General features: G+C 42.9%; 1 protein-coding gene and 1 long non-coding RNA gene across 2 annotated transcripts in view; one reads left to right on the forward strand and one right to left on the reverse strand.

The window, feature by feature from the left end:
* Positions 1-26,678, forward strand: part of LOC138503452 (uncharacterized) — a 175,000-nt gene extending 148,322 nt beyond the window's left edge. Inside the window, exons 2-3 of the long non-coding RNA XR_011279637.1 lie at positions 25,621-25,731; positions 26,422-26,678. This is a non-coding gene — a long non-coding RNA (uncharacterized lncRNA). The remainder of the gene's footprint in view (positions 1-25,620; positions 25,732-26,421) is intronic.
* Positions 1-27,766, reverse strand: part of F2 (coagulation factor II, thrombin) — a 330,337-nt gene that overhangs the window by 165,337 nt on the left and 137,234 nt on the right. Inside the window, exon 5 of the mRNA XM_069623200.1 lies at positions 4,358-4,463. Coding sequence (XP_069479301.1) covers positions 4,358-4,463 — 106 coding nt within the window. The remainder of the gene's footprint in view (positions 1-4,357; positions 4,464-27,766) is intronic.

Raw genomic sequence — 27,766 nt, forward strand, 5'->3', positions numbered from 1 at the left:
GTGCTGGACCAGTGAAGAGTAAAACACAGGCAAAAATGGCCTTTGCTCTTTACTTTACCACTATGGGCCTCATTACACGGTAGGCGGTAAGGGTTTACCGGTACCGGTATTTTACCGGTACCGGTAAATCCTTACTGCCTTACTAAGAGGTCCCTTTGCGGGTTGGGGTATTTAACGCCTGCTTTTTGCAGGCGTTAAAAACCAACCCGCAAAGGGACCCAGGGAGCTAATTACGGCACCACAATTTGCGGTGCCGTAATTAGCGCTTTGCCCATTCCCATTATGCCCTATGGGGCAAAAATGGGAATGGGGAAGGGCAATGGTGGAAGGGGGTATTACCGCCCCGCCAACCTTGGAATGGGGCGGTAATTCCCCTTTCCACCAAGGCGGTGCCAGTATTTTACCGGCATGAACCATGGCGCTAATAGCGCCATGGTTCTCCGCCTACCGTGTAATGTGGCCCTATGTGTCTGGAAAAGTGCAAATCACTTCCACAATTCACGATTGGGGGAGCCATCCACAATGGATTCCTTTTTTATTTTTGTATTTTTTTATAATCTAAAAATAGATTTTTACAAAAAGAGAAGCAGAAGATAAAAAAAAGAATTTCAATTCAATCATTCCTTCAATTTTAACGATCTTGAGTCTGTTAAGAAGTTAATTAAGACTGGTTTTCAGAGGCTTTGTTTTATCTACTAATTCTGTAGTTGTTACACTCATCAGTTCGTCTTTATACTAGCGTCACAGGAATTAAAGGAAACAACTATTTCACTATGTGCTGCATAATGTTGATCGTCGCCAGTAGCCATGATGAATTGTCCCCTCCGATCAGTTTTTGCCAACAGAGGTCTTCATCTTTAAGACAAAAATATGATAGGGTACTAGGCAGGTATTTGGAACGGATGCTTTAAGATGCAGGGCAGCTCAAAAGCAGATGGCGAATTGTTTCTGTGATCGCTGAGTCGTTACAGAATTGGCAAAGGTTTGTAGTTGTTACGCCTCTGATTGCCAAGATTTCTTTTGTTTCAAGTAGATTAAGTCTGATTCTCATGAAGGTAATCCAGGCCTCCCTGTTAGGAAACAGTTTGATGTAATTTTGCAAGACGTCCAGTTTTTTAAAGATCTGGGGTAGATGTGTGGTAAATTTGTTTTTACTAGCGATGTCTAGTGTTACTATCCAGTCCAGTTCTTTTATTTTTTTTAATGACTTTTGTAGGGTTGTTTATTAGTTCTTCCTCAGAGCTTTCTGTGTCTACTAGGAGAGCCAGGTTCTCAGTCTTCCATCTAGTTAGCATGATACATGTAACACTTGTCATTTCCTGGTTTATCAATTTGTAGATATAAGAGGTCTCCGGTAGTCTACATTTCCTGTAAAACATAAGACGACGACAGGATACAGTAGTTTTTAATGAGGTAAGGCTGAGTTCACGTCTAATCAGTGCTAGATTCCTTTGCACCCTGCCCGCTTTTATTCCAGGTGTAAAAGTCAGGCAAATCCCAGAGGAATCTATTGGTTTTCTGCCAACGTAAAAATACATGCTGGTGGAATACCAATCTGATTTGGTAGGGGGACCTTGTTAATTCCGATCCGCTCTCCAACTTCACCTGTCAAATCATACAGAATCCTGCAGCTCATAAAAAGTGGAGTTACATGCATTTAGCGCCACTTCTTCCACTCCACTTGATCTGGAAAAATATCCCCTATGACTTTAACTTTATTTTCCCCATCCTGAATAGAAGCCTACAAGCTCCAGCATAGCAATTAATGGGAACTTACAAAAAATCTTATACATACACAAAGTGAAATGAAATGCATGACAAGGTTATTGTTTCACAGAACTTGGTCTGGTCTGTATCCCCTTACTTACTAATCACCCAACAATCACACTTAAATAGCTTCTTAAAAACCTATATAATTTTTGTTTAAAGTGCCACAGCAATTGTCACTGCCTTTTTACCTTTTGCCAACTCTAATTGCTTCCTTTTGTAAATAATCTGTCTCTGAGACACGTTAAAAAGATAAGATCTCACTCGGTGGGCCTGATCAGCCCTGGCTGTTTGTATTTGAGGGGAGAGAGTAGAGCAGGGAGAGCAGGGGGAGGATTGGCATGTGTCCCTTGTCCAAATGTTAAATCCACCACTGATTTCACTCTTTAGAAAATAGTTAAATACTGCTTTTAGTTATAAAAGATGTACACCTTTTATACTTTGCCCGCAACATTATAGAAAACGCTCTTCTTTTTTGTTATTTTACGGGTGTTCATGTTTTATTTCCAGCACTGTCTAAACACCCAGCACCCAGGATTTACATCATACTTTCCAAACAAACCCCATAACACACATTCTGTTTGCATGCAAACTCTGTAAAGTTACTCAAACAGAATGAGGTTATGAAGTCAGTACTTATCAGTTTGAATCATGAAATGTTCAGTCAGAGTAGACTAAGCTTCCAAACAAAGCTACAATCTATTTAGGTCAGAGTCCCACTGGTCAGTATGCATGAGAAGATCTGAAACTGGTCAATACTTGACAACCTACCCTTATTTTCAGGTAGGACCTTGTTGCACCAGCTCAGTGAGTTGCAGCTTGATTCCCTAGGTGTAACCCCCACATCTGGGCATATACATATTCACTTAGGGAGACAAACGGAAGCAAACATTCTTTGGCAAAGCCCACAGCTTGGGCTTTTGATTAGGCATTGATAGGCATTTGCCAAGCACTGCCATAAGGGTACCACCTTGTCATAAAATGGGAACAGCTGGGAAATGGTGCCAGTAACTGGGCATATGATGACATTGCCTGGCACATGTCTGCTAATACCTATATGCAAGCCAAAACTGCTGGGTTTGTGATTGCTTGTTTAAGACAGGACTTCAGTGCAAGTCGCAGAGGCATTGACAAATATATTGCTTATAAAATCACTTGGCTGAAAACATAAAGAGAATTGTACTACACCAGGAGCTCATTTACAGATGCAATTAAGTAATTAAACACTCAAAAGAATGCTTAGATATAACACTGACAGGCACTATACAACAACACGTTTGGTGTTACTTTGTGATAGAGCTTGCTCAAAGAGTTCTAGAAAGGTTAGGTTTTGGTGGTGAGGCATTGACATAGCCATGGCTAGTCGTTAGGTGGTTAAATGACCAGACACACCCATAGGATGTGTGTTTCTCCGCACATTTTATTGCCATCCTATCTGTGTTCCACAGAATGCATTCTTGTTGTATCTAATAGGTAAAAAGTCTCTGAATAAATTAGAACCCCCGTCATTGCTCTGGCCAGCCTTCCATACCATTGTTTGCATATCGGCCTTGGCTCTGTCACTAATGTCAGAAGCCCTTCCCAAACTGCTAGACCACAGGGCCTATGTGTGGTTGCTTGTGTTTCAGTGGAGAGGGAACAAGGCCTGGCAATTCAGATTGAACTGCACCTCTTAGCGGCAGCACCAAAAGTCATTTGCTAATGGCTTGTCCCCTTCTCTAATCGCACATACTACAGAATTATGGCATGGAATGTTGCGAAGAACAACGTTAGTGGAAATGTTTAATTCAAAGCCTTGCATCTATCACGTTTGGATTTTACTACACTCTCCACTACAGAATTACATTTTTGTTACTACCAACATTATCTTTTCACTTATACTCAAGTAGTTAATGCAGCAGAATATATATTTTGAATGGAATTTGTCAGGGCCCCCAGTCAGTTGACGCACCTTCTGCAGAAATCTGTGTTCAAGCAACTTTACCTGTCATTTATTGTTTGATATAGTTAACCATTTTATTAAGCATGATGTGAAAAAACACAATATTCCCACAAAAAACACACTTTAAATTACAGAAACCAACATTGTGATTTTAGGTTTGAGAAAATAGTTGTAGGCAGCCTGCTTGAATAATTGTGCTACCTCACTTAGAGGTGTGACTGGCCCTTCATCTCCCTGGTCAGTTGTACTTTTATGGCTGTGGGTCATAAATCATTGTCTAGGGCAAGAAAACAAATCCTGACTGGGCCTCCTGAAATTCAGCTTCTCAAAATGATGTCTCTGAGGTTACTGATGAATGTTTAGAGTGACATCCAACCCCCAATCCCTCGGTTACCAGTGGTGTATAACACCACTAACATGGCCTCCTTTCTATGGGGGGCCAGAGGCTGGCTCTGGGGTGGCCTTGCCCCCCATCCCTCTGCTGGAGCCGGGCCTGCTTCTAGAGCTCTGTGAGTAGATATCATCTCTGTACTATCTCTGTACTTTAGCATCTCATGTTTACAGTTGTCAGTCAATAAAATGATGAACCAGGCTTACGTACTTTAGACGCGATGAGTGAGAGCGGGCAGACAGAATTTGAGTACTTACTGTGTTTTGTGAGGGAAATTGCTGGACCAGAACTGGCATTCAATTCCAGATTTCGTGACATCTACGCTCCCTCTGTAGTTTGTACCAATGCCTTGGGCGCAAGAACCTGTAATTTCAGACAAGGACAATCAGAGGGAGAGGTGGAATCAATATTGCCTCATCAGAGAGGCAGCACATCGCGATTGTTACACGGAGACGGCGGACGCAGCCAAGCCGTACTCGAGCCTTTTTTCACTCAGGGTTTGATCCAGACACTGGAACCTGGGAACCAGATACGAACATGGATGCCTCCCACATTTATGCAGTGACTACTCCTGCAAGACACTAATTGCACCATGCACCCCCATCGACCACTGGAAGTACATGAGTTTCCACACAGCTTCCGGGTACAGGGAGACCTTCATTATTAAGGCCCCAGAAGAAGATTGAGAATAAATACCAATCGAAACGTCAGTGTCCCCCGTGGTCCCCCATTGCAAGACCACCTTCGAGGAACACACAGAACTATCTTTATTCTTTAAACAGACGTCGGACCAGTCTCTTTCGGTCTTGGACCAGCCGTGGCTGGCCATCATTATTAAAACTATTGTAAAAGAATTGAATTGCAAAATATAATACTGGATACCATTTTAATTAAAAGGTTATGTTTCAATATGAAGTAATATGACATATACCTCTATTCCATGCTTTTGCTAAAACATAAGGTGTTTCTGCATATTAGTTACGCAGACTTGTGATAAATTGCCTTCTTATTCTTATTGCTATTACACAGTTCTTTACCAAGTTTTTGATTGAAATTATGTGACGTTAAAACTCTGATGCTTGACTGTACTTTCCATGCTTTACTCTTTTCCTATATCCTTTATTCTAATTGAATGTTTGTTTTTACAAAAAAGTTACAAGAAAAAGCCACTTAAGAAATAAAATAAGGCTACCTTCAAAAAACCAGATATTGTTAATGGTTGTTTTCTCATCCCATGCTCGGGATCTCTGTACCTCTGCATGGGATCTTCAGGAAGGTTGATTCATTTGCTGCCTTAAATTGTGCGCAGCACACAGAACTCAGGGAGGACAGGGCCACCCAATGTGTACATCATCAGAGAGGCCAACAGGATACTGCCCGTCAAGCATATATACTCTCCCTCTTATCAACCTAACCCATCTCTCTGCCTCTCATTCCAACATCACACTGACCCTCCATGCCTAAGCACCCTCCCCCTTATTGACATAGCCAACCCCTCAAACTGTCTTCCAAACATGATACTGACCCCCATGCTGATACACACTCCCTTTTACCACTCCATCCCACCCCTCAGCCTCTCACCCCAACATCACACTGACCCTCTATGTGTATGCACCCTTCCCCCTTTTATTAACCTGTACCACCCTCAACCTCTCTTCACAACATGCTACCAGCCCCATGCCTATTTCACTCCCACTCACATCAACATGCCCAACTTCTAAGCTTCTCTCCACAACATGATACATAACCCCATGCCTATACAGTCTCCCTATTATTAACCTGTCCCACATCTAATTTTACTGTCCCAACCTTATACCTACCCTCATGCCTATACACTCTCCTTCATATTGACCTACCCCACTTCTAAGCTTCCTGTCCCAACATCATACTGACCATCCATGCCTCTGCACTTTCCCTTTTTTTACATGTCCCACCCCAAACCTCTCTTCCCAACGTGATATTGACTCAGATACCTATGCCCTCCATCTCTTATTAACATGTCCCTCTTCTAAACTTCCTGTTCCAACATTAGACTTACACCCATGCCTTTACAGTCTCTGTATTATGGACCTGCCCCACCTCTTCCTGTCCCAACATTATGCAGACTCAAATGCATATGTATTCTCTCTTATTTATTTGTCCCACTGCTCAGCCTTTCTGCCCAACATTATATAGACCTCAATGCCTATAAACTGTTACTTAATATTTATTTAAAGACTCTGGTGGATGCTTAGATCTTTTGGTGAGATTGTTACAGCTATTTTGATGACACACAATTGCAATTTAGTACACGCCCATATGCAGAGGCTTCTAGGATAACTTCAAATCTTGCCGCTGTTGACACGTGGATGGCGGCTAGTGCAAAGTTTGATACTTAGAAACCTCAATGTATGATCATTGGTGCCCCAGTTAAGATTTGGGTGCTTAACTGGTGACCTTACACTCCTGCAGTAAAAGTGGAACTCCATGTAAAAGTCTACCTAGAAGCAGATTTAACAGCAGTCCCTAGGACCATCATTACCCCTGAAAAGAGAATCCTCGCACATTATTGTGTCTTCTTGTGCATCCATGTGTTGGCAATGGGATTCCCTGGTTGAGCCACACTTGATAGATATTGATCAAGATCAGCCATTGTCTATGAGTGTGTGCAAGCCCTTGGGAAAGGGCCCTGGAATCCTCAGCTTCCCTCCTTGCAGCAGAAAAAAGAAATGCAAAAGCACTTCTTTGGTAGTCTCCCGCACCAGGTGGATGCTGTACCATGAAGGGGGCACTGTACCAGGTCTGTGGGGGAACAGGATCTCTGAGAAGAGACTGCAGTAGCATGACTATTCCACTGTCAGCAGGTGTCTGCCAGAGGTGTCTGCCCTACCTGCAAGCTACAGAATGGGGAACTCTGGACTGAGGAGAATGAATGCGGGAGAACTCTTTTTCTCTGTCCTTCACCCACATTCCACAGAGCTCAGAATGAGGGTGTAAATCTGGTTTGTTCGACCCATGATTTCTGAGAAGGTGCAGGGTTGAGGAAAAGTTGCACTAGGAAAAATTAGCCACCAGTGCCAAATGGGTATGCATCAGCAAGGCACTGAAAGGACAGGAAAGGATTCACCTTAGTAGTGACAAGGAGTCCTGTCACAATTAAGTGCAGGCTTTCCTGCTTTGTATTGCATAACCTGGAAGTCCTTACTTGATCACTTTCTTAGCTCTGATTTTCTCTAGGAAGTAATGATACTCCTTTGTACCTTCTAAAACAAATACAAAAATATCCTATGTATGATATGCTGACTCAGCACTCCATTTCTCGCCCTCTGTCTTTCACTCTCTCTCTCTCTCTCTCTCTTTTAGCTATCTTACTCTGTCTATATACATCGCTCTGTCTCGCTCATCTCACCCTATGTCTCAATCTCTTTCTATGTGGGTAAGAGTTGCGCTATCCCTGCTGTTGCAGACAGCTACGCGAACAGAGGAGAACAAAATCAGATGCATTGGGCATTTTGGCCCCAAAGAATGACCACATATCTTTAAATATGTCACATATGTGATGCAATGGTTACAGGCTTGAATCCATAAGTACATAATGCATAATAGGCTTGGTACTTTTTACAACACTCACCCTAACATTAAAATATTTGCAACATTGAACCACATCGACTGTGTGGAACAGCCTGAGGATTTGGAATCAAGGATATAATGGCTGTGATATCCATCACTTCGTTGGTGTCAAATGGCCACTTGGACATGACGATTACATTCTCCAAAACATAATTTCAGCCTGGTCTCAGGGTAAGGATGGCTGTGAACATGATGTGGTAGATCAGAACCAAGAGACAGACAAGGTGGTAATGTTCTGAAACTTTTCTTTATTGTTAAGTCACCATAAACCTAAGCTGTCACTATCTTTAAGGCGTTTGGACCTATTCTATAAAGAAAAATGCAGAAAGGGGTGCTCGTCAGGATGTCTTTCACCAATAAGAAATTCTTCCAACCGGAATCCTAAGCTACCTCGTTCTGTCCCTCCCACTTAGAAAAGATTCCTATAAACACAATAAAAACATAGTTGGGCTTAGGACCTAAGCAAGTGACTGGTGGTTGGCTTCTAACCCCCCGCATTGTATGTCCTTTTCAATAAAGGCTCTGCACCCCTGAGGCTGAGCCAGGAGCTTGAGTGAGTTCCCCAGTTTTTTCTCTTCTGTATTGTTCATGTCAGTTTGATAAACAGTCTCTTTCACCCGACATTAAGCCTCGTTTCTCTCACTCCACCTTAGGGTCTCCAATCTCTCACCCTGTCTTGTGGGTTTGTTGCTTTTGTCCCTCCTTAGGGTCTTAGGTATCTCTCCCTACCTGGGGGTTTTAGGTTTCTCTTCCCATCTTGGGCTGCCGGTTCTTTTCCCCACCATGGGGTGTTGGGGTTTCCACCCCACCCTGGGGCTCTGTCTCTCTGCCCCACCTTGGGGTCTCGGTTTTCTCACCCCGTCTTTGGGTTTTGTTTCTTCTGCCCCATCCTGCGGTTTCAGGTTTCTCACCCTGCCTTACGGCTTCCTCTCTTCTACTCCACCCTGGGGTCTTGGGTTTCTCACCTTGCCATTGGGCATTGTTTTTTCTTGTCCACTCAGGGGTCTCCAGTTTCTCATCCCTCCTTGGGGCGTTGTTTCTTCTTCCCCTGCCTGGGGTCTTTGGTTTCTCACCCTGCCTTGGGGTTTTGTTGGACTGGTCCTCCCCTCTTCTGATCACTTGAAGCCACAGCGTTTCTCTATTCCTGTGGCAGTGCGCGTTGGAAGAGTTCTGCTACCTCACTACGTCTTCGCTGGTCCGCTCTAGGTGTCACGTACTGGGTGGGGCTTGCCCTTGTCTCCATCATGTCTCCGGCAGGGCCCTATTTTTGGTGTCTCTTTAAGCTGGTACTCCGCTTCTCCGGTGTTCGCGGTCCTGCGTTGCTCAATGTTGTCCAGCCTCTCCGGCTCCTGAAGCGTGAGGTTTGTCTGTGCTTGGCGATCTGGCCCGCAGCTCTCCTGACCACGCCTAGTTTACACGCCTTGTCATCTGGCCACAACTCCTAGGAGGAGGATGCTGTCCTTCTTGAGTTCTGTGGGCTTCTATCTCCTGCTTCAAATCGGATTGCCTCTTCATCACTCTCTGAAAGGGATGGGTTGATCCAGCCTCCTCTCGCTCCAAGCGAGTCTGCTTCACACGCAAGGTCAGGAACCACCTCAGCCAGTCCAGAAGGAAGTGTCAAGCCATTACACAAATTGAAACCCATTCAGCCAACAAACATATTGGGACTTTGAGAAGATGGAAAATCAGTGATATCCCTTTTGGGGAATCACCTATGCCGAAAGGGGGGATCCCCTCCAGTGGGATTCTGCTTGCCCAGTCCCCAAAGGGCTTTTAAGCTTAGCCGGCTCACCTGCTTAGCCCCAAAGGGGGTGGCTCCCCTTTGGGGAGAGGAAGGCATACCCAGAATTCCTCAAAATGCTCAGTTCTCAATGCAAAAACATCCTGAGGGAATTACATATGTGCGGTCCGGTCCGGGGCCATCTTGGTGTAAGCATCCACCCACTTCTGCTGAATCGCAGGTTTACTTTGCTATTTGTGCACTCTGTTTTTGAAGATCAGCAAAGATTGTAGAACCTGTGCCCAGTTCAACAATCTTATGTATTCTGCACCATAAACCAAGAAAGAACTGTCTACCGTGAGTCCATAATAATTTCAGGAGGATGTGGCTTGGCCTGGCCTCTCTCCCAGATGTGATGAATCCTGCAGACTCCTCACAAAGACCCTACCTAAAGTCTCCTCCCAGTTAGGCAGCGGAAGGCAGCCACTTCCTAATCCTAACCGTGGGGGTGGTATTAGTCGGGAGGATCACCTGGGAGGAGAAGGGCCCCAAGGGAATAGGAGAACTCCGTTGGGAGAGACGCAGTATTTTAATTCCTGAAAGGGAGAGATTTTCGTTATACCAGAGTATGTAATGGCTTGTTGTCAGAGTGAGGTTTCCCTTCACAAAGCTATCCCTTTTGTTGGTTGTAAAAACTGTCATAGGCAACGTGGTAGACAGAACCTTGATACTTTGGCTTCTTAAGAATCTGATTCTCCCTTGAAACTGAATCAATCATTTATCAAGAGTAAAGCTTCCCTTCACAAAGTTACAAATATTTATAGTAGTGAAAACTCTTATAAACAACAAGAGAAGGACATCAGAATATGAATATCCTAAATTCTGATGAAGCTAACACTCCTTTTAATTTGAACCAATCATTGAGCCCTTTTAAAACTCTTTTTGGAGGTATGATTAATGATAAGTGTGAAGTGAGTAAAGTTGAAGACAATGTTCAGAATAAAAGAAGTAATCTGAAACTTGGGGACTTCGAGTCCCACAATGCCCAAAGTACTGGGATGAGGAAGAGTGATTCAGAGGCACTAGACAACAAGGGAAGTGTGATTGCAAGAAGCTTTCCCACTGGAGAGAGAGGCTCTCCTTATTGTAAGTTGGGCTCCGGTGGCAGGCGAACACCAGAGTGCTTTAGGAGCAAGAAATGTTCCTTTCTGACTAGTGCAGGCTGCAGGAAGGGCAATCAAAGCAGGTTGCCACACAGGAAGCGTCAGAGGAAGCAGAAGACACTCTGGCAACAGAGCGAGAGGATGAAAAAGCAGAAACCAGTGAGTTCACCACTGTTGGGTAACCCTGGTACGCTCCGTAATTGCCTGCTGGCAACTAATGATTATTTTGAATGCCAAACTGACATAAAGAAGTTAAAGTGGCGTGATAAGAACTTTGTGAACAGACAAGAAAAGAAAGGTTTTAATTATTATTATAAAGGCCAACGTTATTGCCAGAGCCGAGAGAGGACAATACTAAAACCAGTTAACACTAATCACCATTGCCAATGCCAAGAAGGCGACATATTGAAGCGAGCTAATCATAACCTTATTGCCAGAGTGAGGAAGAGGCAATAGTTGGAAAAGACCTCAACAAACATTGTCTAAGCCAAAGAAGAGCTAGTGAGACATTGTCAGCATTTGATTGATGTAAAAGTGGGATAAGAAGAGTGGTAGGAGGCCTCCTGATAGAAAGTATTCAGGAGGGGAGGGGCATTACCTGCATTGCATGTGGCAATCACAAGAGTGGAACAAACGGCACCAATGTGTATCATGTTTTCCCAAAAGAAATATTAAAGTTTGATGTTGTTGAAAGTCAAAGACTTTACCAAATGATTTGAAGTGAGCCTCACCACAGAAGTACTTGTAGTAGTGTTAGGAGCTTTTTGTTCTGGCAGGCGAGTATACCAGGATATAGGGCTTCATTACGAGTTTGCAGTTCCGGAAACAAGGGTGCCCGTAAGCTCACTGGCACCCTTGTTTCCGAATCTGCAAACTCTGAGTCTGCCTGCCGTGGCCGCTGTGCCTGACAGTTCTGACCCTGCCGGGCACAGCGGCCATGGTAGGCAGAATGGCCACGAAAGCGCCGGCTTCGTTAGCAACGGTACCGGTGCTTCCATGTCCCCACTCCCATAGAGTCCAACAGGACTCTTTGGGAATGGGGAATTACAATTTGCCGGCACCTGACTTCCCTCATAATGTGCTGATGGCACTGGGAAGTCAGGCACCGGTAAAATATAACGGATCCGGTGGCAACCCACCAGTACCAACGGCAGGGTTACCGCCAGACCCGTAATGAGGCCCATTTACTTTTTAGTGGTAGTCCTGGCAGGTTAGTGGAACAGGAAGAAGTCATTGAAGTACTGTGTTGTGGTTACAAGTTGGGAAGAAGAAGTGTCAAGACCATAAATGCATTTTGTGAACTGTTGTGGAATCATCCTGACAAAACATTATTGTTGACACAGATGAATGTGGAAGTGTTTTTGAAGTTGTGTTAAACTCTTTGCTACAAGTAGAGAGATAAAGACTCGACATCTAGTTGAATTGATGGTCAAAGTCCAAGAGAAAGTCTGTTGGAGCAAGAAAAACTTTATAATAATAAGTGAACTTTTCTATTTTGAACTGTTGATTGACAATCCTGCTTTGAATCTGGGGAAGAGGATCCAACCCAGTTTACAAGGCTACACAGGTATTAGTTTATGTTGAACATAACTGTTATTTCTGTTATATTTGAATTGCCATATATTCCCTTGATGAGTTTGATGTATGCATAAGTGTGAGGAACAGATTCCTTTTGTTAGAGTGTTTACTTTAGCTTATTTGATAGGCAGGGAAATCCTCTTTAGGGTAGGGATAGTGAGGCGTTTGTCAAACCCTTTTGAGTTAATAAAATGGCATCTTGTTATAAACCTTTACCAAGTTGTCCGCCTCATGTTTCTGACCCCTCAAACATACCGCTGTGTAAGATTGAAACACTTGTGTATAGGTGCGCTATAAATGCCATATCATATCATATAATTGCACAGCACAGTTCAACTTGCCTCTTTAAAGATGTGGCCTAATATCACTTGCCATAACCCATGTGCACTAGCCAACATTTACCACTTCCATTTCCCACCAACAACCATTCAAACAAACACCTACCCACCACCCAACATCCACAGGCTTTGGACCCGCACAACCTCACTCACATCCCACCACCCCTTCATGAGTCATGCAATCATGCAACCACATGCTTATTGGTGCACACTCAATCCTTCATGCCACAGACACTGCTGATCTCATCACCACAAACAGCAGTATTAGTTTCTTCACCACAGTGACCTGGTACCTCCCCTCCAGCACACACATTTTCAACATTCCTATCCCTTCAGGATACAGCATACAGCACATTGACCACTCAGGAAACAATAGAGGAGACTTCAGTTATTCACAAGATCTCTTGGATCTTCACCAGCCAGGGATGCTCATCATTCAACTTCCTGCACTCACACAGTGGGAAAAGCCACAAGGACCTCATAGACGAAATCACAGATCTCATCACATCAGTCACCACCCATCTTTCTCGGGGACGCCAATCTGCGGGGGGAACATAAACAGCAAAGAAAACAAAATAATAACTCTTCCGACATCCTCTGCACACTAAACGTCGAACAGCTGGTCATAGAACCAACACTGAACAGGCAATATACTCAACCTGGATTCACTGTATCCTCTGCACCAAGTGCTTCTTACCTGTACCACTGGACTGCACAGATCACACTGCCATACAGGAGTGAATGATGTCACGAATGGGACGATGCATGGAACCCTGGGCATGTCAGAGGTATGTGTATTCTAAGTGTCATTTAATCTTGAGGGCCTGAGTAAATAGACGTCTAGTAGGTAGTGTTGTTGATGTAACTTAATCTTGATGATGACAGCTGATTACATGTAACATACAATGCTTGAATTAACTGTACACCTGACTCCTGTCTCATCACTACAGCGTGCAGCTTATATTCGATTATTCCAACAACCTAAATAAAATTTTGAGGTAGAAATAAAATAATTGAACTTTGGTATTGAAATATATGTACAGTTATTACTTAAAAACTTTAGAAATAATATGTTTCATTGGCAAACCTTTATGAATGGATATAACTAAACAAATGTTCATAAAATCCTCAAGCAAGCCTTTTCTTTATCATCCTAAACAGATATGAAGTAATGTAGAAGGATTAAATAATTGCTTGATCAGATACTAATCATACCAAATAATTTCATAGTTAACTACATATGATGACAACATTCCATTGAACACCATATAAACTTAAAGCAGTGCAAAGAACGTTTTGATTTTTGGGTTATTGGCACATCGTGTTTAGTACCATAGACATTTGATCTTAAATAATGGAAAGTTACATTTAAGTGAAGTTTTTATTTACCAATGAAACACAGTTACAATTAGCCATATTTATCTACATGCCTAGTTTCTAAAAACAATCTCTTTTATTGATTTTATTAATAATGTGCCTAACTTAATGAATGTAAGTAACTAACTAGCGTGTTCACCCTATCTAAATTTTCTTTGGTTTTTGTTTCCTATTTTTTGTTTGTAATTAACCTTGTTCACATGTTCAACTTTAAAATTCCTTTCAGTTTTCTGTGTTTGATATGTTATTTTCTTGGTTGTAATCTTTGCATGTTTTTAATTGAAGTTCTAAACTTTCTAGGTCAGCCCTGAGAAAGCTCATATGGCGTGAGTTGTATAGGATTATCATTTTTATGATGTATTTAATAAAGGGATAACATGTGTTCACTCACTGAGACGTTTTTCTTCAGTACATATTGGTGACAACCCTGATCCTGTCAAGCCTTACGCTTTAGCACAATAGTAGATGTAATATTTATTTCAGACAAAATGTTGGGCACAGGGGTGACAAGGACCCTGTATTATGTCTTACTTGGTGCCTAACCATGGCTTAAACTATATAAAAATATGATAACTATAGTAGATGCATTTTAATCCATTAAAGAAAGAGCGTGAAGCATAGGATTACAATTGCCTGCCTTAATCTGGTTATTGTAGATGCATGTTTTTTTAAACATATATTTCTGATGTGTCTGTATTTTCAATTGCCAAAATGTTGAAAACAAAGGTGTAACAAAATAAAAGTATTCTGGTTATGTTTTTATGTTTTAGCTTTACTAGACATCTATTCTGTGTTTTAATTGCAGGGTAAGGGCCTTGATTTATTCCTTCTGTACTGTGTTCTGTGCTGGTGCCTGTTTAATTCTAATGCTCACGAGTATTCCAGAAAGGTCCCCTGCCCTCACTCACTACCAAACAAGAAAGTAAATGATCTTTTCTCCAATCCCTATAGGCAGAATCGGCAGGAGACAGCACCAAAAGCTGGCTAAATCTCAGTCAATCTTCAAGTTTATTGAAAGTTCACAAAATACTAACAACACTGACCACATACTCACCTTTTACTCTGCCATCTCATCCTCTAACCCTGCCATGTCATGCTCTGTCACAGGCACCCCTTTGCCCTCTGTTTTCATTCTTGATGTCCTGTATTCACCATTATCATCGGTCATTATACCCTCATCTTCGTTATCCTCCTCCACTGCCCCAGCTGCTGATCCTTAGTTCCTGCCCCTTAATCTCTATTTCTGACCACATCAATCTTTGCCCCAAACCATAATTTTGGGTCCCAGCTTAACTTTGTTTCCCCCTCACCCATCCTCTACCCACTCACACTTGCCCTCCATACTCTGCCACCTTGCCCTTAGCCCCAATCCTTTTTCCTCTATCTCTCAACCTTTGTCCCCAGCCCTTCCCCTGCGTCCCTCTGCTGTACCTTATCCTCACATCACAACTCCGAATGGTCCTTCTCTGACCCCATAGTTTATTCTCTGCCTTAATCCCACCTCTGTGTCCTTTCACCCTGTTGAGGCTTAGTTGCTCTTGGAAATATGTTATGCCACTGCACAATGATATCTAAACTGTAAGGGGTCTACAACACTGAGGCATTCTAGGTTTGGCAGTTGTTAGCTTGAGAGCAGCAGAGCAGAGGTAAACAGAGCCGTAGGTGTTCTGTCACTTCAACTGGTGATGATTCAGGCAGACCCAACACTCAGATGTGCCAAAAAGCTTGTGGGTGATGATTTAGACAGACCCATCTGCTATGTGCCTACATCTTGCTGCACTTTGGGTCTTGGACCGGCAAAAACAAGTTCTGGTGTATGTGCTCAGGGAGGACTATCAGCCTTGAGGGAGCAGTGGTGAGTATGCTGTTCATTTTTACACCTCCTGCAACAGACTGGATGATGCGCCATGACCTAGGACGTTAGAAATATCTTTTGTATTGCCCTGATGCTATATCACAAGAACATGACTGCCGGGCCTACCTTCCACTTAAAGTTCCCCCGCTTTGCAGAGCACGCTTACATTGAGCTTTGGCGTGTGAGTGCTGAGGTGTGAGCACTTGAAATGAACACCTGGATTGCATGATAAACTGTCTCTGTGAGCCCCATTGTGACATTACATGGCCTGTAGGGATTGACCAAGAAGGAGCCTGAGCACATTGTTCTAGGGCAGAAGTTCATTGTGACACAGGAAATTTGGGATTTTTCCTGTGGCAATGTGTATTCCATTGGCCCTTTATGAGACGGGAGAAGAGAATCAGACTACATTTCCCATGTGAAGAGTGCATTTGTGGAGCACTGAGGAGGTAATCTATTGCACCTTTCTATGTAAAATAAAGCATGCTATACCGAACACTTGATTCAAAATGTAGGCAGTGTGAGTAAATACAAGACTATAGTACATGTGCTCTTCTAACCCACATTCCAGTTAGGACTCAACACCATGAATATATCAATAAACCCTTCATACCTCTTTGTGCCCAACCCAAGGGAAGCAGCCATTTCATGGCTGGAATGGAAAGAATATTGGGCAGCCTTTGCCAGCATTAGAGACCAGATGGACCGGACACCCTAAAAGAAGTGCTTATCACTGCACTCCATGCGACTGGAGGGAGCAAGACTTTATATGGAGATTCCTTCTCTAGCTGACACAGAGGCATATGACAGAGCCAACATCTATGAAATCATAATCAAACAGTTGAACTATTACTATTAACCAAAGACGAATGTGGCGATTAACGGCCACAAATTCTACACCTGTAAGAACGAGTCGGTGAAAGTATTGCTGCCTATATGTAGGCTTTGTGGGAGCTAGCTGTCTCCTCTAATTTTGAAATGGGTATCAAACCTGGTTAACTGATTAGGGATCAAATTATAATCCACATGAATAATGCACTAGTACAAGAGAGGCTGTGAATGAATTCATGCAAAATTAAGTGTTTTTGTTGTAGTAAGGTTGGACCGTATGCCAACTCCAAGGCGTGCTCAGCTTTTGGACAGAAATGCTCCACATGAAGCCTCAGAAGCCACTTTGCACCCATGCGCAAGGAGAACAATGAAGTGGTTCTGGAGTTAACTGTGGACTTTGAGTCATGCCCATAAGCAAGTTCTGATTGAATTTAAGCAACGCGTGTTGGTGATCACGTAGACATTGCATGCAAGTGGGTCAATTGCATGCAAGTGGGTCAATGTGCTAGCGTAAAAGGACCAGGTAGTGTTAAAGGTCAACCTCAACCGCTAGGAACATGTTCTAGCCACTGAATTGGCCCCTGGATATTTGTCAAAGGAAAATGGGTTTCTTCGAGTGCTCTCAAAAACTCTGTTCAGTGTGAAGGGATATTCACCAAAGATGGACCTCAACAAGGTTGCTACGCCTGTAGTGCACTGGCTGAAAACCATTCCATTTTTAGAAGAGGCATAACAGGAACAGGATATAACCTATGGAAACTGCTAAATGGCTATCAGTTCAATGTTAAATGAGTACGTGTTTACAACCATTTCATTGTCTGCCGCTTATCACCAGATTCCACTCATAGAAGAGTCAAAGCTGCTGTCATCCAGCATCAGCTGGAGCTGTGTTTTAGCAGTAGATGTTGCATCTACTCAAGGGGACACAAGGTGTGTGCGTGTTCTGCGCTGTTAATAGGACACACATAAGAAGTTCAGTAGAACATGATGAATGATTGAGAGTCATTCTGGGTCGATCGCAATACTAGTCCCTTACAAAGCAGCAGAAAATACGTAAATTAACCACCCTAAAGAAGAGCCATAGGCCCGCCACCGAAGCATGAGTTGAGATTTATTCCTTGAATATCAACAGAAGGCAAATGCTCTTGAATGAGTTGGGGCAAGGACAAGGGTTGTGTAACTAACAAAAGAAATTCTAAGCCAAAATACAAATGAAAGTATTTAAGTACGCAAAATGAATAGATACAAAAATATAGTGTTTTTAAATGATCATGAATACTCAAAGACATATGGGCCTCATTACGAGGTCGGCTGTAACTTGCTTGTGCCACTGGTGGGTTGCCACTGACCCCAAAACACTGTTTCCGGCATCTGACTTCCTGGTGCCACCGGGACATTACAAGTCGGATTTGATAAGTCCCCATTCCTGTAGACTCCATGGGAATGGGGACTCGGAAACAACGGCACCATTGCTAACAGTGCCAGTGCTTCTGTGGCGCCCGGCAGGGTCAGACCAGTCGGGCGCAACGGCCCCTGTAGGCAGACTTGTAGTGTGGCGGCTCGGAAACAAGGGTGCCGGTAAGTTTACCGGTACCCTTGTTTCCGGACCGCCACACTCGTAATGAGGCACATAGACATCAAGGCATACAAGAAGCATAGGGTAGCCAAGGCTTAACTGCAAACGTTAAACACATGTGTACTTAAAACAACAAAAGAACACATAAAGTAACAAACATTTCTTTAAAAGAAGTAAGAACTAAATCAAAATGTCTCTGTCGAAATTGCACTGTAGTTGTCAAATCGTGTTAATGCACTACAAAGCACAATGATACTGTGTGTTTGGTAAAAATGTGAATTGGATCTAAATCGAAGAACAGTTGTAGAAGTGACAATATATTTGTACAAAAGTTGAACTGTTTTATATCATTGACTCAGGTACTAGGGTTTCGGCTAAATGGGCACGATTTATTCCTTGGTCCGGTGGAATTTTATAGTAAATGTGTACCTTCTGTCACAAGCATGACATACCCATTCAGATCACTACTCAAGAGGCATGCAAACCTTGCTTCTTGGAATAGGGGGTGTGAAGATGCAGTAAAAGGACTCAAACATGGCACACAGGGGGTTTTAGCCTGACAAGAGGATCCATCATCATAGACAACTCCAGTACCAAGGTATTGGGGAAAGTGCTATCCCAAAGAAAAGAGGAGATGAAGGGCACAGTTTAATTTGCCTCATGGTCTGGCACAGAGACTGAAGTGAGATACTCTGTCATTGAGAGGAAGCTTCTTGCCTGCTGTAGGCAACCAAACACTTCAGAAAGTAGACCTGGAGTAACCTTACCATTTGCACTGACAACAAACCACTGATGTTGGCTTTGACAGTCCAGTGTCTGTACAGGAATGCCCAAAGAATAGCGAGATTAAGTCTGCCTTCGCAGGAGCACAATTACTCAGCAGAATAGGCAAGTAGGGGAAGGACTTCAAGAACAGGAATATCATATTTGAATTTCTTTTATTTGCATGTTTGTTCAGTGCTGGCCTTTTCCAGAGTGTCTCGGAGCAACTTAGTAGGTTCAAAGGTGAAAGAAGTTGCAATGTTTTTCAGGGCAGGACAGGAAGATTAGGATATCCAGGCAATGGCAGGGGAGCTGGTTAGGCCGGATTACGTGTGAGGAAAGAGTTATGTTTGAGAACCTTTCAGAAAGTGGTGATGGATGGTGTGAAGTCGTAGGGTGTTACAAGCTATGGGTGCACACTGGGTGGATGCTTGTTTTTGTGTCATGTTAGTTTGGAGAGTGGAAGGTGTAGGATATTTTGGCTAGCTTGGCTGGTGTTTGTGTCGGTGATGGGTTTCAGTCTGTTGTGAAGGTATGATGAGAATTTAGGTGGATGGCTTTCTCTATAATAGAGTCCTTTTAAGGCGGTTCTTTGGGGTATGGGTAGCCAATGGAGCTGGGTAACAGCTGGGTGATGTGCGAGTGTTTGGGTAGGTGAAGGATGAGTATTGACACTGTGTTCTGTGTGGCATTCAGTGGGTAAGGGTGCTGTTGGGGAGTTTGGTGGGGATAGCATTTTTGCAGACCAGCCAGGACAGAAGTAGTTTTTGGACTACAGTGCGGTAGTCATCTGGAAAAGGATGTGTATTATCTTTCAGAGGAGGTTTAGTTGCAGGTCGCATTTTGTTTGGTGATAGCAGCTGTGTGATGTTTTAAAGAAAGGTGGGGCTCAATGGTAAAGCCTAGGGTTTGGACAGGCCCACACCAGGAGAGGGATACGTATTGGTAGTCCACAGTCAGTTTTTTGATCAAAGTGGGGTGGTCAGGTTTGTGCCTTAAGTGGCAGATGAGCAGATATTCTGTTTTGGATGAGTTGAGTTTCAGGAAGTGGGTGGACATCCAGTTGGTGCTCATGGAGAGGGTTCTATGTCTAAATCCCACCAGTTGAAGGCTGCATTCCAAAAAGGCAGTGTTGGTAAGGCTGATTTGTTACGACCTTCAACAGATGGGAACATGGTTATTTGAAATGAAATGATATTTACTTGCGCTCGTACACAAGTGTTTCTGAGCGGGACCAGGCAGAATGGGAGGGGAACAAGGGAGATAAAAAAAAACAGAAAACATTGATCTTACTAGGCCCAGTGACATTTAAGAAAGCGCAAGTGCAAGGGAAAGGAAAATGGAGGAAAAGTGCAGGGTGAGGGGAGTGGAAAGTGCGAAATAGAGGAGAGAAAAACATAAATTAATATTAAATAGAATAAATAATAAATAAGGGCTTTAAACCATGGTAGTGCGGCCAGCAAGTGGCAGGTGAAAGTTAGTCAGAAAGGTATATCTTTGTTTTTTTACACCCAAATCCTTTGTCCTCCCCCACTTCCCCTACTCCCACTTTGGCAGAATTTACTTTTAGTCAGTGTGCCACACACAAAGCACACCCCTCCCCCACATACACACACACAGATGTATACATACAAACACACACTTGCCTGCTGTCCACAGCTGCGTCTTCCCGCTTCTGGCTGCTCTGACCTGTTAGCCTCTGTGCACATTCATGTGCAGTGTGGGGTGGGGCTTGGCCATCCTCAGTGGTCTGCAGTCTTGGCTATTTGGCCTCTTTTGCCCGTGATCTACATCACAGGTAAACAACGGCATACAGTGGAGAGACAGTTTTGAGGGTGTGGAGTTGTGAGGGGGCTGAGATTTGGAAGTGTATTTGTAGGTCAACTTTGTATTGGTGGAAATCGACATTGTGGTTGTTAAGGGTCTGCCCGAGGGATTCTACTTATAGGCTGAAGAGGAGTGGAGACGGGGGGTCTTTGGGGAACCCTGTACTTGACAGAGGTGGGGCTGAATCAATAGATAGGGGGGCAGGAAGACAGTGTGTCCTGTCAGTGAGGAAGGAGAACCAATAGAGTACGGTACCTGAGACTTTCATCCTGTGGGATATGATGTTTAAGAGAATGGTATGGTCAATGTGATTGAAGGCTGAGAAGGGGTTGAGGAGGGCTGTCTGTTCTTTGTGATGTTGTTGAGGTCATCGAGGATGTGTAATGCTACAGTCTCGGTGTTGTGGCCGGGTCAAAAGCCAGATTGGAAGAGGTTTAGGGGGTAGTTTGTGGGGATGTTGTTGGAGTTGGCTATCGATGAAGTGTATGGTGGGTGTGTGTGGTGTTGTTAGTGTGAGTGGGTCTTTGTAAATTATGTTAATGTCACCCCCTGCTTTGTGTGAGCAGATGCAAAAATGTTTGGCGGGGTTTAGCTATGTCTCAGTGAGAAAGAATATGTCTGGAGAGTGTGTGCTAATGAGGTCATTGATTTCATTGTTTAAGTGGAGAATGTGGGTGTATATAATTCGTTTTTTCAGTGAAGCGCTGTGATGAGGTTTGAAATGTTTGTTGAGATGCGCTTGGTTTGTGTTATGCTTGGTGGCACCCAGTGGCAAACCAGGATTAACATGGGTGAATTATAAAATAGAGAAAGAAATTAACTCCTACCCTTAGCTATGTCTGCTTTTGCTTATGACGCCTAAACGATTGGACGCCCAAAGAAAAAGTGCATAAATGCCCCAAGTAACCCGGAAGTATTTCAACAGGACACAGGAAACGAATATAAATGTGGAACAACATAGAAGTCCTTTCTATGGTGACATGGATAACGTGAAATTTAAAGGCAGTTTTAGCGCGGTCGGCAGCAAATGTTCAAGAGATCTTCTAATCTTGATAATCGATACCGCTGCTGAGGAGTCAATTAAACAAAAAACTTTGAACAAGAAGATTTGAAAATATAAAAGGGATGCAAAAACCTACAAAGAAACCAACACGTACCCGTACTTAATAGAGTCGTATTATCAAGGTCAAAATAAACTGGCTCAAAATAAAGGGAGAAATATAAATAGACAAAAAACAAATATGTCACTTTCTCTAATACCTCAAATACTATGAGCAGTGACTCCGACAGTACCTCTTCTGCGACCAATACTAACCCTAATAACCAGCCCCATTTTCAACAGGGCTGAGGCAGGAAGCCACGCAACTGGCACCAGGGGCCCCCAGAATACAAACCCGCAACTGAAGAGGCCCCCCCCCGACTTGGTAATTCCAGTCTTCAATTTGTCTACTCATCTCCTAACAACACCTGAAACACAAGTGTTGAAAAACGGATTGAGTTTTGTACCTACGACCAAAGCGAAGGATTTTGATACACAGCTCGAACTACAAAAATTATTTCACCTTATCCGCTTGAAATATTTTTTCAAGGATAAACCAGTCTCGAATAAAACACCAAGTGTGAACGGTTTAAAACATCCTTCGACTTTCACTCCTTTAAATAATATGGTCTCCCCAGCAATAGTAGCCTTTGAAAACAAGATCAATGAGGAAAGTAAAACATTTCTACAACACAATAATCGCCATAAAGACAATGGACCTCATTACAAATTGCCCGGTATGGAAACAACGGTGGCGGTAAACCCGCTGCCACTGTTGTTTCCATGCCGGGCGATCACAACTCCTGCAGGCGGGAGGTGATGTTCCCGCCAGGTCTGACCTGGCAGGTTTAACACCGCCCGCCTGCAGGCAGACGAGGAAACACCGGCAGCATTACAAGATGCTGCCGGTGTTTCCATGATCCCCATTCCCATTGAGTCCCATAGGACTCAATGGGAATGGGGATTGACACCATTCCGCCTCCGTAATTCCCAGAAAACCGGGGTTGTAATGCCCCGGTAATTCCGGGAATCACGGAGGCGGAATGGTAATACAAGTCCGGTGGTAACCAGGTGGTTTTACCGCCGCGGTTACCGCCGGACTCGTAATGAGGCCCAATATGTCTCGGGTAGAAAGAGAGGCTTTGATTACACTACAGGATAACCAGACATTCCATACAAAACCAGCAGATAAAGTGGGAGGAATCGTCCTGTGGGACAAACTATTGTATGATAGTGAAGTCAGTATACAACTCCAAAATCCAGTTTTCTATTGGAAACTGGATAGAGATCCAACACCACGGCTCAGAGACGAAATCAAAAGTCTGATGGACCAAGCACTGAATGAGTCATGGATCGAACCAGAAGAACATCAATATCTAATACAAACAAACCCTACCATCCCTGCGTTCTACCTACCCCCGAAAATACATAAGAATGAGCTGACACCTCCAGGTAGACTGATTGACTCGGCGATAGATTCAATTTTGGAACCGTTATCTCTGTATTCAGATTGGTTCTTGAGACCTTTCGTGAGAACAATGAAATCCTTCGTAAAATACACCACGAGTATGGTTAATATTATCCAGAACCAAGTGTATGAAAATAACATCTTACTGCTGACTTTAGACGTCACAGCATTGTATACGAGTATACCACAAACCGAATGCCTAAAAGTGGTTGAACAATATCTGAACAAACGGACCACTACTTTAGAAAAAGTCCCGACTGCATTTATACTGGAATGTATAAGACTTGCTTTAACAGAGAACTTTTTTCTTTTTGAGGGAACTTTTTATCACCAAATCCATGGAACCAGTATGTGGGCCACATTTGCCCTAGATTTGGCAAATTTGTTCATGGAAACCTATCCATTTATAACATCAACAACCCTTTTAAAGAACAAATAGGCCGATGGTACCGATACATTGATGATGTGTTCATGGTATGGAAGGGCAACAGGACCACACTCTCTACTTTTCTAGTTTGGCTGAATAGCCAAAATGAACATATAAAATTTACAATGTCTGTCGACGAGGCGGCGATCCCTTTCCTGGATCTCTTGATCTGTAGATCAGATACAGGACACCTCTTTACTAAGCTGTATCGAAAGCCCACTGATAAAAACACTCTTTTAAAATATAACAGCTTCCATCCGCTGGCCCTACATGATAATTTACCGGTGGGTCAATTCTTAAGGATAAGAAGAACCTGTTAGAATGTTTCAGGCTATATCAAAGAAGGAAAGGACCTAAAATCGATATTGTAAATGGGAGGATACCCTAAGAAAGTCATCCATTCTGCTTTCAAAAGAGCCCAACACTCTAACAGGGAGCAGTGCCTTAACCCTGAACCCAAAACAAAAGAGGACAAAATTACGTGTGTAACAACATTTAGCCCAATCAGTAATACGTTGAGAAAGAGCATTAAGAAGAATTGGCATATTCTACAAACAACTGACTTCAATCTCATCACACCAAGGTTCGCTTTTAAGCGCTAAATAAATGTTACAGATATGTTAGTGCACACATATCCCAAAAAAATCAGAAACACTTAGTCAAAGCACTCTTTGACACCTTCCCGCAGTGATTGGCCATTTTAAATGTGGCCACTGCGTGGGATGTCGCTTAACCAGTCATTTAAAATCTATTTAATTAAATGTGAAAAATTGGACCTTTCGTGATTTCTCTAACTGTTCGTCCTCATGGGTTATTTATGGAGTCAAGTGTCCATGTAACCTAATATACATAGGAAAAACAAAAAGAAGCGTGAAACAGCGCATATGTGAACATAAATCGTGCCTGAAAAACAAAGTGGCTAATTAACCTTTTGTGGCACATTAGCTGGTTTGTACTCCAGCTAATTCCCTCAACAGAAAGAGGAGGAAATAGGGAAAGGCTGCTCGGTATGAGCGAACAACGGTGGATATATTCCCTCAATACTGCAACTTGCGGTTTAAATGTAGCTGTAGAATGGAATTCCCTTCTGGTATGATTTAATGTTCACAGCCTGGTTTCTCCATTCTGACTCATGCATGAGCATTGATACATCGGGTCCTTGGTAGCATGCTATGGCAGCACGCTATCATTTGTTTTTTCTTTCCCAGTGTTAGACTTGGTGAGGTGCACTATGGGTATTGTGGTCCTTGATAGTCTTCTCATTCATGACAACTGTGACGAGTGAGGCAAGACACTTATTTGTAACACACATGGTACCCCTTCTCTTGGGACATCTGAAGGTAAGCCTACACTTAATAGCATCCTTTTCCTTTTACAGAAGCAGGGCTTCACTTCCACCTTCATCACGTGACATAGAGACGCATTCTGATAAAAACAGACGCTGCTGCCTGACGCCTTTGTGTTCCTCCCCCCGAAGGTAACCTTGTGGCCACGGCAGCACGTCAGACGAATGACAGAAAGGAAGCAATTTTGAATTTTCGCGGCTCTCCTCCGCAACTCGGAAAACTACGACAGGACGTCAAATAGTTGATGGAAAGGTAGGTAAATTAGAAGGTCCTATTGCCACCGGCACTCCCTGAGTTAGAACCGGCTTGTTTCTAGAAAACTCTAGACACGCATGTATATTGTGTAATTAGCTCCTTGAACACTACACGTGTGCGTGGCTGCAATAAGGGAAGCTATACTCGCTTTCGCCTGCCTTTCTTTACAGTTGTGTTAGACCAGCTAATGCATGCGTTAATTGCATTCTGAAGCGCTGCTGCATTAGGTCCGTGAAGAATGAAGGAAAAGTTTGTAGGATATGTAAAAACCTTGGATGTAAACACTGTTATAGATCGGTCAACCGCCCCGAACTGTGGACTCATGCTCCACGTTTTCTTGTCTTTTTAGGCTATGCGCATTCCACACAACACCAGCTGTGGTGTAACTGCCCCGCGGGGGGGCTACGATTTGGGATGTGGAGCACACACACATCTAAGTCCTTTGTACAAGTGTATAAAGGTAAGATTCTGCAACTGAATAGCAGATAGGAAGGGAAGTCGCATACAATTATTTTGGATCCTACTAATATCTATATATAGAGTCTCGCCTTCATTTGTTAAAAAATAAAAAAATACATTTTCAAGTTTAAGAACTTAGAAAAAATGAGGTAGATATCTTCAGAGAAAATATAGGGTATGAGGTTGGTAATTTTGAAATATCTCTCTGTACCTTCTCTATCATCCATTCCATCTAGAGCTGTATCTGACGTAGATGCCATAAGAACCTCTATTGTGGGTGGAATGATAGATCTAATAAAAATTAGAAATTACCTGGTTACCAAGGAACCACAATTTCTGGAAATGTAAACACAGCACAGGCTAGAATTAAGTTGGGGTGCACTCACGCCTATATTGAATGTAAGTAGGGGTTGCATGATATTTGTATGTGTTTTTCATTTTGACAAAAATGTGCATGTAAGAATAATGTTATGGTGAAACAAATAGTGTACAATCTTTTTTGACAAATCTCCCATGTTACCTAAATATGGATTGTTAGGGTATAAAACAAGACATGTGTATCTGGCCTCTGCCGAGAATATGTTTTGAATTAATGAATTTGTAAATAATATCAATCTAAGGGCAATGTACAGATGTTGTGAAACCACTATCACAAGATAACATGTTGTTTTTAAATGTTTTCTCTTTTTAGGTATATGCATACTTGTATATGGGGTGTACAAAAGTGAATACATTACACTGAAGAAATTTACTTGTCCTGAAGAAGGCCATAATATCAAGGGTTTGACAAGCACTAGAGATAGCGCCCAACTTTACCCAAGGGCCGAAACATGTTGACTACTGTATAAGACTAGAAAACAACTGAAGTCTTTAATCTAACTGCTACAATCTAATGTGGTGTGTTGTACTGATGACAAATAACCCCTTTACAGATAAATCTGTGTTTTAACTGTGTTTTTTGCGAATAATTATTCTCTGTTTTTATGTATATATAAACATGTATTTTGTTATATTGATTAAAAATTATGTTTTCTGATAAGTAAATAGTGGTGAGCGGTTCATCTGCAATGTTAACTGTGTCCCGGTATGTCATGTGACAACTGAGATGTAGTCCGTATTCTGAAGAGAAAATGAAGTCCTGTATTGTACAATAGAAAATATCACACAACCCTATATTTATAGGCGGAGAGTGGGGTAATCTGTTTCTTCTCTTTGTTATATATAGCTCATTATTACTCTCCCGTTTGTGAGAAACAGATCCCCCTAAACAAAAAACAAGGGAGATTACCTTAGTTGAGGTAACTATGGTGAATTAGGACAAAGAGACATTAGGTTGGCTCAGTGGACAGAATCTAGTCACCAGGGTCCTGCTCTAGGGCTGGCAAGGGACTGTTTGGTCAAGGATTGGTTGGACAAGAGATGTTTGGAGGCAGAACAAGGCCTGTGGGTTCTGGGAGGTTATGGAGGACATTTCCACAGGTGGTTGGTTAGTAATAAGAGGCCACCACCTAGTACCATTTGAGATAATGAGGGAACGAATAGTCCACACAGCTCATGAAGGCCACCCAAAGGTAACAATAATAAAGAGGAAAGTGCTGGAAAGTTACTGGTGGGTGGGAATTGACATCCATTTAGAGAGGGATGTCAGGGAAAATAAGTAATATGCAAATGAAGACAAAAGTATCAAGATTACAAAACAAGGTTGCGCCCTCTGGGAACACCAGATGGTCTATTGGTCGGGTTAGGAAATTGCATTTAGGGGCCATACAAAACATTGGGAAGAACAAGCAAAGGTCTAATAGTCATACCTGTCAACTTCTACAAGTGGCCCGAGATTAAGATAGCAGAGCTAGTTATTGCAGAAATAGTCATTGAATTTCTAGAACTCATCTTCTGGAGGGACGTTTACCCCTAGGTGCTTAGACAATGGGACACTGTACTTACAGACCAGAACAAAAGCCATTACGATCTAAGCAAGGAGAAGGCCTTTACTTGGAGGTACTAAGCAGTGTGCCACCCTGAGATAATTGTGGCAG

Source organism: Ambystoma mexicanum, chromosome 11 (assembly GCF_040938575.1).
Source record: "Ambystoma mexicanum isolate Mex_15411 chromosome 11, UKY_AmexF1_1, whole genome shotgun sequence".
Classification (NCBI taxonomy): domain Eukaryota; kingdom Metazoa; phylum Chordata; class Amphibia; order Caudata; family Ambystomatidae; genus Ambystoma; species Ambystoma mexicanum.